The following is a 13,617-nucleotide window of genomic DNA, read 5'->3' on the forward strand; positions in this document are numbered from 1 at the left end:
ACAAAGTGTCTGCAAAGGGATAGATAGACTGAGTGAGTGGGCAGTGAGACGGCACATTATAATGTGGGGAAATGTGAGGTTATTCACTTTGGTTGGAAGAATACAAAAACAGTATTTGTTAAATGGTGAGAAACTTTAAATGTTGGTGTTCAGAGAGATTTGGGTGTCCCTTGTACAAGAAACACAGAAAGCGAGCATGCAGGTATAGCAAGCAATAAGGACGGCAAATGGCATGTTGCCCTTTATTGCAAGCGGGTTGGAGTATAAGAGTAAGGAAGTCTCGCTACAATTGTACAGGGCCTTGGTGAGACCACACCTGGAGTACTGTGTACAGTTTTGGTCTCCGTATCTAAGGAAGGATATACTTGCCTTGGAGGCGGTACAACGGAGGTTCACCAGACTGATCCCTGGGGTGAGAGGGCTATCTTATGATGAGCGATTGTATAGAATGGGCCTGTACTCTCTGGAGTTTAGAAGAATGAGAGGTGATCTCATTGAAACATACAAGATTCTGAGGAGGATTGACAGGGTAGATGCAGGGAGGTTGTTTCCTCTGGGCTGGAGAGTCTAGAACCAGGGGTCACAATCTCAGGATAAGGGGTCGGCCATTTAACTCTGAGCTGAGGAGGAATTTCTTCACTAAGAGGGTGATGAATCTTTGGAATTCTCTGCCCCAGAGGGCTGTGGATGCTCAGTCGTTGAGTATATTCAAGGCTGAGATCGATAGATTTTTGGAGTCTAGGGGAATCAAGGGATATGGGGATCGGGCGGGAAAGTGGAGTTGAGGCGATGATCAGCCAGGATCTTATTGAATGGCGGAGCAGGCTCGAGGGGCCGAATGGCCGACTTCTGCTCCTAATTCTTATGTTCTTATTCTTATGGTCTCCAAGCATTTAACAGCGTGTGAGAAATTATAAAGATTTCAGATATAGTTATATTGTACTTAGGAGATTTACCAATAAGTAATGGCCTGTTTGCAGGCATAAAGTGGGCATTACCATCAGAAACTTGGTGTAGAGACCGAAATAAGAATACTCTTTATCTTTGCCTTTGTATGATAGCAATGTGGTAATTACAAGGCACAGATCAGTGAAAGGCCATGAAAAATAATAAGAAATAGGAGCAGGAGTCGGCATTTGGCCCCTCGAGCCTGCTTCGCCATTTAATATGATCATGGCTGATCTGATCATGGACTCAGCTCCACTTCCCCGCTTGCTCCCCATAACCCTTTACTCCCTTATCGCTCAAAAATCTGTCTATCTCCGCCTTAAATATATTCAATGACCCAACCTCCACAGCTCTCTGGGGCAGAGAATTCCACAGATTTACAACCCTCTGAGAAAATAAATTCCTCCTCATCTCAGTTTTAAATGGGCGGCCCCTTATTCTGAGACTATGTCCCCTTGTTTTAGTTTCCCCTATGAATGGAAATATCCTCTCTGCATCCACTTTGTCAAGCCTCCTCATTATCTTATATGTTTCGATAAGATCACCTCTCATTCTTCTGAACTCCAATGAGTACAGGCCCAACCTGCTCAACCTGTCTTCATAAGTCAGCCCCCTCATCTCCGGAATCAACCTAGTGAACCTTCTCTGAACAGCCTCCAATGCAAGTATATCCTTCCTTAAAACGGAGACCAAAACTGTACGCAGTACTCCAGGTGTGGCCTCACCAATACCCTGTACAGTTGTAGCAGGACTTCTCTGCTTTTATACTCCATCCCCCTTGCAATAAAGGCCAACATTCTATTTGCCTTCCTGATTACTTGCTGTACCTGCATACTAACTTTTTGTGTTTAATGCACAAGGACCCCCAGGTCCCTCTGTACTGCAGCACTTTGCAATTTTTCTCCATTTAAATTATAATTTGCTTTTCCATTTTTTCTGCCAAAGTGGATAACCTCACATTTTCGCACATTATACTCCATCTGCCAATTTTTTTCCCACTCACTTAGCCTATCTATATCCCTTTGCAGATTTTTTGTGTCCTCCTCACAATTTGCTTTCCCACCCATCTTTGTATCATCAGCAAACTTGGTTACATTTCACTCGGTCCCTTCATCCAAGTCATTAATATAGATTGTAAATAGTTGAGGTCCCAGCAACGATCCCTGAGGCACCCCACTAGTTACTGTTTGCCAACCAGAAAATGACCCATTTATCCCAACTCTCTGTTTTCTGTTAGTTAGCCAATCCTTAATCCATGGTACTATATTACCCCCAACCCCGTGAGCTTTTATCTTGTGCAGTTACAATCGATAATGTCAAATTGCAACTTGCAAAACTTATCTCATTATTCTCCTCGTTCTGGTTCCCTTATATAATGATGGGCCATGGAACACTGGCAGTATTGAAGTCAATAGGCAGGATACTTGAGCAGGGGCAGCCAATCCCACACTGCCAGTTTCCACCCCGTCAAAGCTGAAGACTACCCCCATAGTTTTCCCACAGGACAGCAAGATTTTTGGTAAAAAAGCAAAGCGAAATTGCAATGAATCCTTTTGATTTATATCTTTCATTCAAGTCCAGTAATACTTGCCTGCTTTGTCACTTTTTATTATCTGCAACCCAATATTATCAACTGCATTTGTCATAGAAATAAATATCATCATCATCATAGGCAGTTCCTCGAAATCGAGGAAGACTTGCTTCCACTCTAAAAGTGAGTTCTCAGGTGACTGAACAGTCCAATACGGGAATTACAGTCTCTGTCGCAGGTGGGACAGTGGTTGAAGGAAAGGGTGGGTGGGACTCGTTTGCCACACGTTCCTTCCGCTGCCTGCGCTTGTTTTCTGCATGCTCTCGGCGACGAGACTCGAGGTGCTCAGCGCCCTCCCGGATGCTCTTCCTCTACTTAGGGTGGTTTTTGGCCAGGGACTCCCAGGTGCTGGTGGGGATGTTGCATTTTATCAAGGAGGCTTTGAGGTATGAAAGCCTTACACTAAACATCCGGAAGACAAAGGTCCTCCACCAACCTGACCCCGCCACACAGCACTGCCCTCCAGTCATCAAAATCCACGGCGCGGCCCTGGACAATGTGGACCACTTTCCATACCTCGGGAGCCTACTATCGACGGCAGACATTGATGACGAGGCCCAACACCGCCCGTGCGCCAGCACAGCCCTTCGGTCGCCTGAGGAAAAGAGTGTTCGAAGACCAGGACCTCAAATCTGGCACCAAGCTCATGGTCTACAGGGCAGTAGTGATACCCGCTCAGAGATTAATAACAGATATAACAGTTTACCAAGCACATTCAAACATGGTAAAGTGTCAGGTTAATGGAAACATAAATGTGAGCTGGAAGTTTAACATATCAGGATCAGCAAAAAATTGGCCTTTTTTTATTTAATATGCATTTTATGCCCTGCAGTGTTGTCATTACAATAATTAAAGCACATTCATAGAAAGGGTAAACATCGATTATTGAAGCAGGATTCACCATGACACCATGAACCATTGACTATAATTATATGACACTGTTATTCAGTGACACTGTCCGGAGCCACTATTGCAGCGAATATGTTCCTTGAGAGACAGAATAGTTTCAACGATCTGTGTTACAGAGTGATGGGATATTGGGCTCGCTTCCCTGCACTGTGCAGCTGGCTTCAATCAATGGGCATTTGTCAAGCCAAAGTCCCGGGACTTTCCCAGCAATAAAGACGTTCTATTAAACGGCTCTATTTTAATAGGATCTTTTCACTATAGTATTGGAGCTTGGATAACCTTGCCTGTAATCAGCAATCCTTTGATTTCTTTCCTGGAGAATAAGGGGGAGAAATTCGGGAGTGCCTGAATTTCTCTCCCTTAGTCTGCCGCTAATCTTTTTCTACTTTAAAAAGATTTGTGGGTAACGCTCCAGGAAGGAAGTGGATCACTAAATCAGGCCCTCCACTTCCTTCCTGGAGTGCAGTCGGCAGCAGGCTGGGCAGTGAGGGAAAGGCCATCGCTGACAGCAGCCCGATTAGCCCGATGCACTGCAGCAGATTGATGAGCTGATGGATCGCAGGCAAAGACCGGCCAAAAACCTGCAAGAGAGAAGGTACATTTTTATTGTACTTACCTCAGTCACATGACCTTTAATCATTGCTCCTGAAGCCGGGCTCCCGATGGATGCCTCCTGCAGCTGTCGGTGTTTTGGCCCGGCGATGCTGCAGGGGACGGAACGCAAGTTCGTGTCCGGGACACTACCGGGGCAATGCGCTCGGCGATGACATCACATGCTCCGGGCAAAGGAGGTCAGTGCGCAAGAGATGGTGACATGATAGGTCGAAGTCAGCATGGATTTGTGAAAGGGAAATCATGCTTGACAAATCTTCTGGAATTTTTTGAGGATGTTTCCAGTAAAGTGGACAAAGGAGAACCAGTTGATGTGGTATATTTGGACTTTCAGAAGGCTTTCGACAAGGTCCCACACAAGAGATTAATGTGCAAAGTTAAAGCACATGGGATTGGGGGTAGTGTGCTGACGTGGATTGAGAACTGGTTGTCAGACAGGAAGCAAAGAGTAGGAGTAAACGGGTACTTTTCAGAATGGCAGGCAGTGACTAGTGGAGTGCCGCAAGGTTCTGTGCTGGGGCCCCAGCTGTTTACATTGTACATTAATGATTTAGACGAGGGGATTAAATGCAGTATCTCCAAATTTGCGGATGATACTAAGTTGGGTGGCAGTGTGAGCTGCGAGGAGGATGCTATTAGGCTGCAGAGTGACTTGGATAGGTTAGGTGAGTGGGCAAATGCATGGCAGATGAAGTATAATGTGGATAAATGTGAGGTTATCCACTTTGGTGGTAAAAACAGAGAGACAGACTATTATCTGAATGGTGACAGATTAGGAAAAGGGAAGGTGCAACGAGACCTGGGTGTCATGGTACATCAGTCATTGAAGGTTGGCATGCAGGTACAGCAGGCGGTTAAGAAAGCAAATGGCATGTTGGCCTTCATAGCGAGGGGATTTGAATACAGGGGCAGGGAGGTGTTGCTACAGTTGTACAGGGCCTTGGTGAGGCCACACCTGGAGTATTGTGTACAGTTTTGGTCTCCTAACTTGAGGAAGGACATTCTTGCTATTGAGGGAGTGCAGCGAAGGTTCACCAGACTGATTCCCGGGATGGCGGGACTGACCTATCAAGAAAGATTGGATCAATTGGGCTTGTATTCACTGGAGTTCAGAAGAATGAGAGGGGACCTCATAGAAACGTTTAAAATTCTGACGGGTTTAGACAGGTTAGATGCAGAAAGAATGTTCCCAATGTTGGGGAGGTCCAGAACCAGGGGTCACAGTCTGAGGATAAGGGGTAAGCCATTTAGGACCGAGATGAGGAGAAACTTCTTCACCCAGAGAGTGGTGAACCTGTGGAATTCTCTACCACAGAAAGTAGTTGAGGCCAATTCACTAAATATATTCAAAAGGGAGTTAGATGAAGTCCTTACTACTCGGGGGATCAAGGGTTATGGCGAGAAAGCAGGAAGGGGGTACTGAAGTTTCATGTTCAGCCATGAACTCATTGAATGGCGGTGCAGGCTAGAAGGGCTGAATGGCCTGCTCCTGCACCTATTTTCTATGTTTCTATGTTTCTATGTTAATTGCAGCTTGGTGGAAATGAAGCAGTAAAACTGGGTTAAGATTGCCCAACTCATTTCACCTGGAACCCGAACAATGAGCAGAGAGTGAAGATAATTCTCGTATCAATCTAAGTTGGATTTATACCTGTTATGTATTTAACCCCTTGTAACCTGCATGACACCTGACCACCAGAGGGTCTACCTGTTGGAGTCCCAAGGGATCCCAGCATCCCTTGGGAGCACAGTATATAAGCAGGCCACCCTCGAGGTACCTGCACTCTGGAGTCTTATTAAAGGAGCTAAGGTCACTCTTGCTCATGGTACACAGTACTCAGTTTCATCCTTTATTATGATTGTACCAATTGGCGACGAGGTAATGAACAACCGCGCAAAAATGCAAAGAACAGTCGGCATCCTGGGGAAGTTCTCAGAAGGGGACAGTTGGGAGGCCTTTGTGGAGAGACTCGACCAATACTTTGTGGCCAATGAGCTGGACAGAGATGAGAACGCCACCAAACGAAGGGCGATCCTCCTAACTGTCTGTGGGGCCACTACCTATGGCCTCATGAATAATCTCCTGGCTAAGGCAAAACTAACAAAGAAATCCTACGAAGAATTGTGTACGCTGGTCCGGGAGCACCTAAATCTTAAGGAAAGCGTTTTGATGGCGAGATATTGTCCCGTGTCAACGATCGGAGGGCCAGGAAGTGGCGAGCTATGTCGCCGGACTAAGGCGCCTCGCAGGACATTGAGGGATTCCTAGAACAAATGCTCAGAGACTTTTTTGTACTGGGCATCAGACATGAAACAATCCTTCGCAAACTGTTGACTGTAGAAACTCCGAATCTGAGTAAAGCCATAACGATAGCCCAGGCATTTATGTCCACCAGCGACAACACCAAGCAGATTTCGCAGAGTAAAGAAGTTTCAGCCAGTACTGTGCATAGAGTAACGCCGGTTGTGAGCAGAAATGTACATGGCAGAACGGACACGCCGGCTGCTGTGACCCAACCTCAATTGACCCAGAGTCCGCCGTCAATCGTTAATGTGAGACAGTTAACACCCTGTTGGCGCTCCGGGGGTGATCATCGGCCCCATCAATGCCGCTTTAAGCAGTATGTGTGCAATGGCCGCAGAACAATGGGACACCTCCAACGAAAGTGCAGGCGAGCTGCAAACCACCATGATGCAGAGGAAGATCGATCCACTGTGGTACACACATTCACTACGAAATGTTGAAAGTTGAACCGAATGGTATTCCAGTGTCTATGGAGCTGGACACGGGGGCAAGTCAGTCCATAATGAGTAAAACGGCCTTCGACAGGCTGTGGGTGAAGAAGGCACACAGGCCCAAGCTCAGCCCCATTCACACCAAACTAAGGACTTACACCAAGGAACTAATCCCTGGAATTGGCAGTGCAGAAGTCAAAGTCTCCCATGAAGGAGCAGTACACGAACTCTCGCTGTGGATTGTGCCAGGAGATGGTCCCACGTTGTTTGGCAGAAGCTGGCTGGGAAAAATCCGCTGGAACTGGGACGACATCCGAGCGCTCTCGTCCGTCAACGACGCCTCATGTGCCCAGGTTCTGGGAAATTCTCGTCGTTGTTCGAGCCAGGCATCAGCAGCTTCTCAGGGGTGAAAGTGCAGATCCATTTGATTCCCCGTACACGACCCATCCACCACAAGGCTCGGGCAGTACCGTACATGATGTGTGAAAAAGTGGAAATCGAGCTGGACAGGCTGCAACGTGAAGGCATCATCGCGCCGGTGGAATTCAACAAGTGGGCCAGTCCGAGTGTTCCGGTACTTAAGGAGGACGGCACGGTTAGAATTTCTGGGGACTATAAAGTAACGATTAACTGTTTTTCGCTGCAGGACCAGGACCTGCTATCCAAGGCAGACGACCTATTTGCGACCCTGGCTGGAGGGAAGTAGTTCACCAAGCTGGACCTGACCTCGGCCTACATGACGCAGGAGCTGGAGGAGTCTTCAAAAGGCCTCACCTGCATCAACACGCACAAAGGTCGGTTTATTTACAACCGGTGCCCGTTCAGGATTCGGTCGGCTGAGGCGATCTTCCAGCGGAACATGGAGAGCCTGCTACAGTCGGTTCCTGGCACAGTGGTCTTCCAGGATGACATATTGGTTACAGGTCAGGACACCATGGAGCACTTGAAGAATCTGGAAGAGGTTCTTAGTCGGTTGGATCGCGTGGGGCTCAGGCTGAAACATCAATCGCAGCAGACGGCATCAGACCCACCGACGCCAAGACGGAGGCCATCAAGAACGCGCCGCGACCACGGAACGTGACGGAGCTGCGGTCGTTCCCGGGACTCCTTAACTATTTCGGCAATTTCCTACCTGGGTTAAGCACCCTGCTAGAACCCCTACATGCGCTACTGTGCAAGGGAGACAACTGGGTATGGGGAAATTCACAAGAGGCTGCCTTTAAGAAAGCCACAAATCTGTTGTGTTCTAACAAACTGCTTGTCCTGTATAACCCTTGTAAACGATTAATGCTAGCTTGCGATGCCATCGTCTTACGGGGTCGGTTGTGTGTTACAACAGGCTAATGAATCGGGGATTTTGCAACCGGTCGCTTATGCATTCAGGAATTTGTCCAAGGCCGAAAGGGCCTGCAGCATGATTGAAAAAGAGGCTCTGGCGTGCGTTTACTGGGTAAAAAAAATGCACCAGTACTTATTTGCCCTCACATTTGAGCTTGAAACTGACCACAAGCCGCTCATATCGCTGTTCTCTAAGAGCAAAGGGATTAATACCAATGCCTCTGCCCACATCCAAAGATGGGCGCTCACGCTGTCGGCATACAACTATGTAATCCGCCACAGACCGGGCACAGAGAACTGTGCATATGCTCTCAGTCGGCTGCCATTGCCCACCACCGGGGTGGCAATGGCACAGCCAGTGGACATGCTCATGGTCATGGAGACATTCGAGAACGAGTAGTCCCCCGTTACGGCCCGCCAGATCAGGACCTGGACCAGCCAGGATCCTTCACTGTCCTTGGTAAAAAACTGTGTCCTCCATGGGAGCTGGTCCGGTGTCCCAGTGGAGATGCAGGAGGTGATTAAGCCGTTCCACAGACGCAAAGACGAGTTGTCCCTGCAGGCGCCCTGTCTATTGTGGGGCAATCGCATGGTCTTGCCCAAGAAAGGCAGAGATACGTTCATATGTGAACTGCACAGTACCCACCCAGGCATTGTAATGATGAAAGCCATAGCCAGATCCCATGTGTGGTGGCCTGGCACCGACTCAGATTTAGAGTTATGTGTGCGCCAGTGCAACACTTGCTCTCAGCTGAGCAATGCACCCAGAGAGGCACCGCTAAGTTTGTGGTCATGGCCCTCCAAACCGTGGTCGTGGTAGACTATGCGGGCCCATTTCTAGGCAAAATGTTTTTGGTTGTCGTGGACGCTTACTCAAAATGGATTGAATGTGCAATAATGTCTGTAAGCACATCCACGGCCATCATCGAAAGCCTACGAGCCATGTTTGTCATGCACGGCTTGCCTGATGTCCTAGTCAGCGACAATGGGCTGTGCTTCACCAGTGCTGAATTCAAGGAATTCATGACCTGCAACAGGATCAAACATGTCACATCTGCCCCGTTCAAGCCCGCATCCAACAGCCAGGCAGAACGGACAGTTCAGACCATCAAGCAAAGCTTGAAACATGTGTCGAAAGGCTCCCTGCAGACCCGGTTGTCCCGAGTACTGCTCAACTACCGCACCAGACCCCACTCACTCACCGGGGTTACCCCAGCTGAGCTGCTCATGAAAAGGGTGCTTAAAACAAGGCTCTCACTTGTCCACCCTGATCTACATGATCACGTGGAGGGCAAGCGGCATCAACAGAGTGTGTACCATGACCGCGCAAATTTGTCACGCGATATTGAGATCAATGATCCTGTGTTTGTGCTCAATTATGGACATGGTCCCAAATGGCTCGCTGGCACAGTCACAGCCAAAGAGGGGAGTAGGGCGTTTCAGGTCAAATTGGCCAATGGACAAACGCATAGAAAACACTTGAACCAAATCAAATTGCGGTTCACCAACAGCTACGAACAACACGAAGAGGACACCAACAACTTTGACCTTCCAACACACACACAAGTGGCAACTGACATCATGGCTGACCACGAAGCCAAACTCATCCCCAGCAGCCCGGCAAGGCCGGCTGACCAACAGCCCAGTGAAGAACATTTGTATTGAGACGATCGACAAGGGAGCGTAAAGCCCCAGAACGTCTCACCTTGTAAATAAGTGTACTGTTGACGGGGGAGTGATGTTATGTATTTAACCCTTTGTAACCTGCATGACACCTGGCCACCCAGAGGGCCTACCTGTTGGAGTCCCAAGGGATCCCAGCATCCCTTGGGAGCACGGTATATAAGCAGGCCACCCACGAGGTACCTGCACTCTGGAACCTTAATAAAGGAGCTAAGGTCACACTTGCCCATTGTGTACAGCACTCAGTCTCATCCTTTATTATGAGTGCATCAGTACCCATCTCCCAGAATGAAGGGCCAGTGTCTATACTTTAATGCCATTAATTTCTACCCACCCAAGGTCTATTAAAGAGCAGAGATTCCATTCGCTAGTAATTTATGCCATTCACATCTTTTTAAAAAGCAATAAAAGTTGCAACTGAGTTGTGAGCTGAAAATGTTTGTACCGACTGAACTAACAATTTATTTGCATATACTTCATTGGCGGGGTGGGGTGCGGGGGGCGGTGTTACAGTTGTACATGGAAGCACCAGCTCCATGGACGATGATTTGTCCCTGCAATTGATCATGCAGAGCCCTGAACTCACGTTATACCGAGGGTCAGTTGCACTGGGCTGATACTAATCACTACCTACTATCCAATTTCCACAGTGACATGATTGAGACGGGAGAACATCTACTGGTTTGTGATTTCATTGGATGGTTTCTGGTGCTGGAAGACTTGGAAAAGAAAATGAGGTAGATAAATAACACAACTTATTCTGTGATAAGCAGTAAGGTGTCGGTTGAAACAACCTCTAGAATAGTCAGCTGACCAAAATGTACCTCTGCAGGAACTAAGGCACTGAATAAGTTCACAGGATCACAGCTATAATAACATGGCCTGTGTTCTCTTCAGTCGAGGTCCTCAGCAGCCTCGAGGCTCCACATGTCTTTGGGCCTCCAGTATGGCCCCAACAGAGCCAGTGCTGTATTCAGAGTTATTTTCTCTGCTTCTCTGCTGCCCAGTGAAAGGCAGCAACCATAGTGCAAGTAAAAGAGAAATACTACCAAAGCACCATTGGGACTGTCGCTTTTTCTCCAATTCCTGTGAGGAAATGCTTGACCTCGACATAGCAACTACCCCGTGTGGCACATTTGAGCTTCGGATGTCACTGTGTGGGGAAACACGGGCACAGACCCCAAGTTCCATCACTCGATGGTGCAATGTGTTGGAGCATTGATGAGAATGAGCCAGGAACCAGAAGCAGCTCAGCCCTGTGCCCCCAACAACCAGCGGACAGCAAGAACCCACATTGTAGACCTTACCTTGACACGACTGATGCTCACTCCACTCATGCTTCCACTACGGTCAATTAGAAAAATAAACTCCCCCTGCACCTTCCTCAGATCGGGCCGGGCAGTCTTTAAATCAGGACACAAGTTCATCATGATAACAGGGTTGTGTCCAATATCCTTGTTTAGTCGTTTTCTAATGATCTCAGTCTGTTAGGAATAACGAATAAATGGAATTGACCAGATGAAGAAACAGACCATAAAGTGATAATGAATCTGTGTGCGATCTTTCATCAACAACAATTTGAATTATCTGTGCAATGTGAATCCTGCTGGAGAGTGTATGGCCTAGAAACTGGGCCTTGTCCACCCCTCCCCCACCCTCACTTCCAGCCCCTCCCCCAGCCCCTACCCATCCCCTCCACCACCCCTCCCCCAGCTCCTACCCATCCTCTCCCCCATCCCCTACCCCTCCCCCACCCTCACTTCCAGCCCCTCCCCCACCCCTCCCCCAGCCCCTACCCATCCCCTCCCCACCCCCACCCCTCCCCAGCCCCACTTCCAGCCCCTCCCCCACCCCACCTCCTCCCCCAACCCCCACCCCCAGCCCCCAAATCACACCCTCCCCCTTCTCCTCCCCCCACCCGCACCGTCCCCCTCCCCCACCTCCTCCCCCAGCCCCCACCCCATCTCCTCCCCGCTGCACCCTACCCCTCCCCACAACCCACACAACGCCTCTCCCCCACCTCCTGCATCCATTCCACCACCTCTCCCACACCCCTCCCCCACAAGCCCCCGCCCCATACGGACATGGATGGTCGAAAGTTTGATTCCTAGCTTGTGCTGAGAGTTAAGGTGTTGCTCGGAGTGTATCGATTAGCCCTGATGTCTAAGAGGAGGAACGGAGCAAATAATCAGACCGAGCTCCCACAACTGGTGTCGGTCCGGTGAACCTGCTGAATCGTGACAGTGGGACAAGACTGCATGAAGCGGTGGCTTCCTCAAAACAGTGGAGAAAACTGGAGGGAAGAAAAAATACCAACTGTTTATGTGCTTGACGCAAATATGTGGAACATATTTCTGAGAGTACTTTTTGTTTTTCCCAGGGCTATTTTTGTTTTATGATGCATGTTTTTTTGTTCCATAATTTTTTTCTTTCTTTTTCCTGTAACTTTTGACCATTTATGTTGCCTACTAATTAATTCTGACTCCGAGAAATGAAAATGTTCCATTTGTCAAATTATCCCCATTTTATAATGGCAAGAATTGATTTAAATTCATTTACAATCAATTGATGCTTCAAGAAGGTTTCTCCAGAAGGAGGATGCACATTAATCATCAGTCTGCTACATCCAACAATGGCATTAATATTGAATTGGGTACACAGATTGAATAAAACTTCAGCTTCACTGCAGGGCCATTGTTCGAGCGAGTGGAACCCATTCTGTGACCCCTTTTCATCATCAACACAACGTGCATTTTTATAACATCTTTAACATAAAAACATTCCAGTGTGTGCAATCAGACAAAACATTGACTTTGAGCCAAGGAAGGAGATATTACAAGAGGTGACTAAAATCTTGGTGAAAGATGTGGATTTTAAGGAGGGTCTTAAAGGAAGTGGAGAGGCAGAGATTTAGTGGCTGAATACAAAATCTGTGGCCTAGACGGCTGAAGGCACAGATAGTGATGGGGGGAAGGGTGAGGGTGCAACAAGAGGTCAAAGTTGGAGGAACACAGAGATCTCGGCAGATTACAGGGATAGGATGGGACAAAGAGTCCAGGAGGTGATTTAAACACGAGGATACATATTTTAAATTTGATGTGTTGGGAGCCAATGTAGATTAATGAGCATGGGGTGATGGGTGAACAGGACTGGTCCAGGGTAGGATATGAGCAACAGAGTTTTGGATGAGTTGAGGTTTATGAAGGGTGGAGGATGGGAGGCCAGCCAGGAGAGCATTGTGAAATCTGACCCCATGCATTCAGATGGTCACCAAGAGGGAGCATGTAGATGACAAGGAGGAGGGGGCCAAGGGTGGAACCTCCAGGGACTATAAAAGTAATGGTGCATGTGTGGGAAGAGAAGCCATTGTTGGAGATGTTCTGACTTCAACTGAATAGATAAAAGTGGAAGCAAGCCAGAGTCTGCTGAGTTGGACAATGGAGACGAGGTGTTGGAGGAGAATGATGTGGTTGATTGTGTCACAGGCTACAGAGAGGTTGAGAAAGATGAGAAGGGTATGGAGTTGGCTGGGGAGAGGGTACAATATACCCCAATTGCTCAAAGTTGCAGTGTTATTGTTTTGGTGATTAGAAACTAAAGACACTCACCTCAATGTACAATCAGAAATAATCCATTACCTTTTTTTCTGAGCTGGGATCCTTTTTTGTTCCTTTGATGAAATCGCTTCTTCCTTTTAAATGTTGCTCATATTGATCAGGTGACATGTCTCCTCTTTCCATCAGGATATGCGGCATATGTGGTTCTGAGAAGATATATTCACAAACATCTCAGACAATCCA

General features: G+C 47.9%; 1 protein-coding gene across 1 annotated transcript in view; it reads right to left on the bottom strand.

The window, feature by feature from the left end:
* Window positions 1–13,617, bottom strand: part of vwa5b1 (von Willebrand factor A domain containing 5B1) — a 303,883-nt gene that overhangs the window by 209,139 nt on the left and 81,127 nt on the right. Inside the window, 2 exon segments of the mRNA XM_070860664.1 lie at window positions 11,125–11,301; window positions 13,456–13,580. Of these exon segments, the coding sequence (XP_070716765.1) occupies window positions 11,125–11,301; window positions 13,456–13,580 (302 nt within the window).

This window comes from Pristiophorus japonicus, chromosome 18, assembly GCF_044704955.1.
Source record: "Pristiophorus japonicus isolate sPriJap1 chromosome 18, sPriJap1.hap1, whole genome shotgun sequence".
In the NCBI taxonomy this organism is placed as follows: Eukaryota; Metazoa; Chordata; class Chondrichthyes; family Pristiophoridae; genus Pristiophorus; species Pristiophorus japonicus.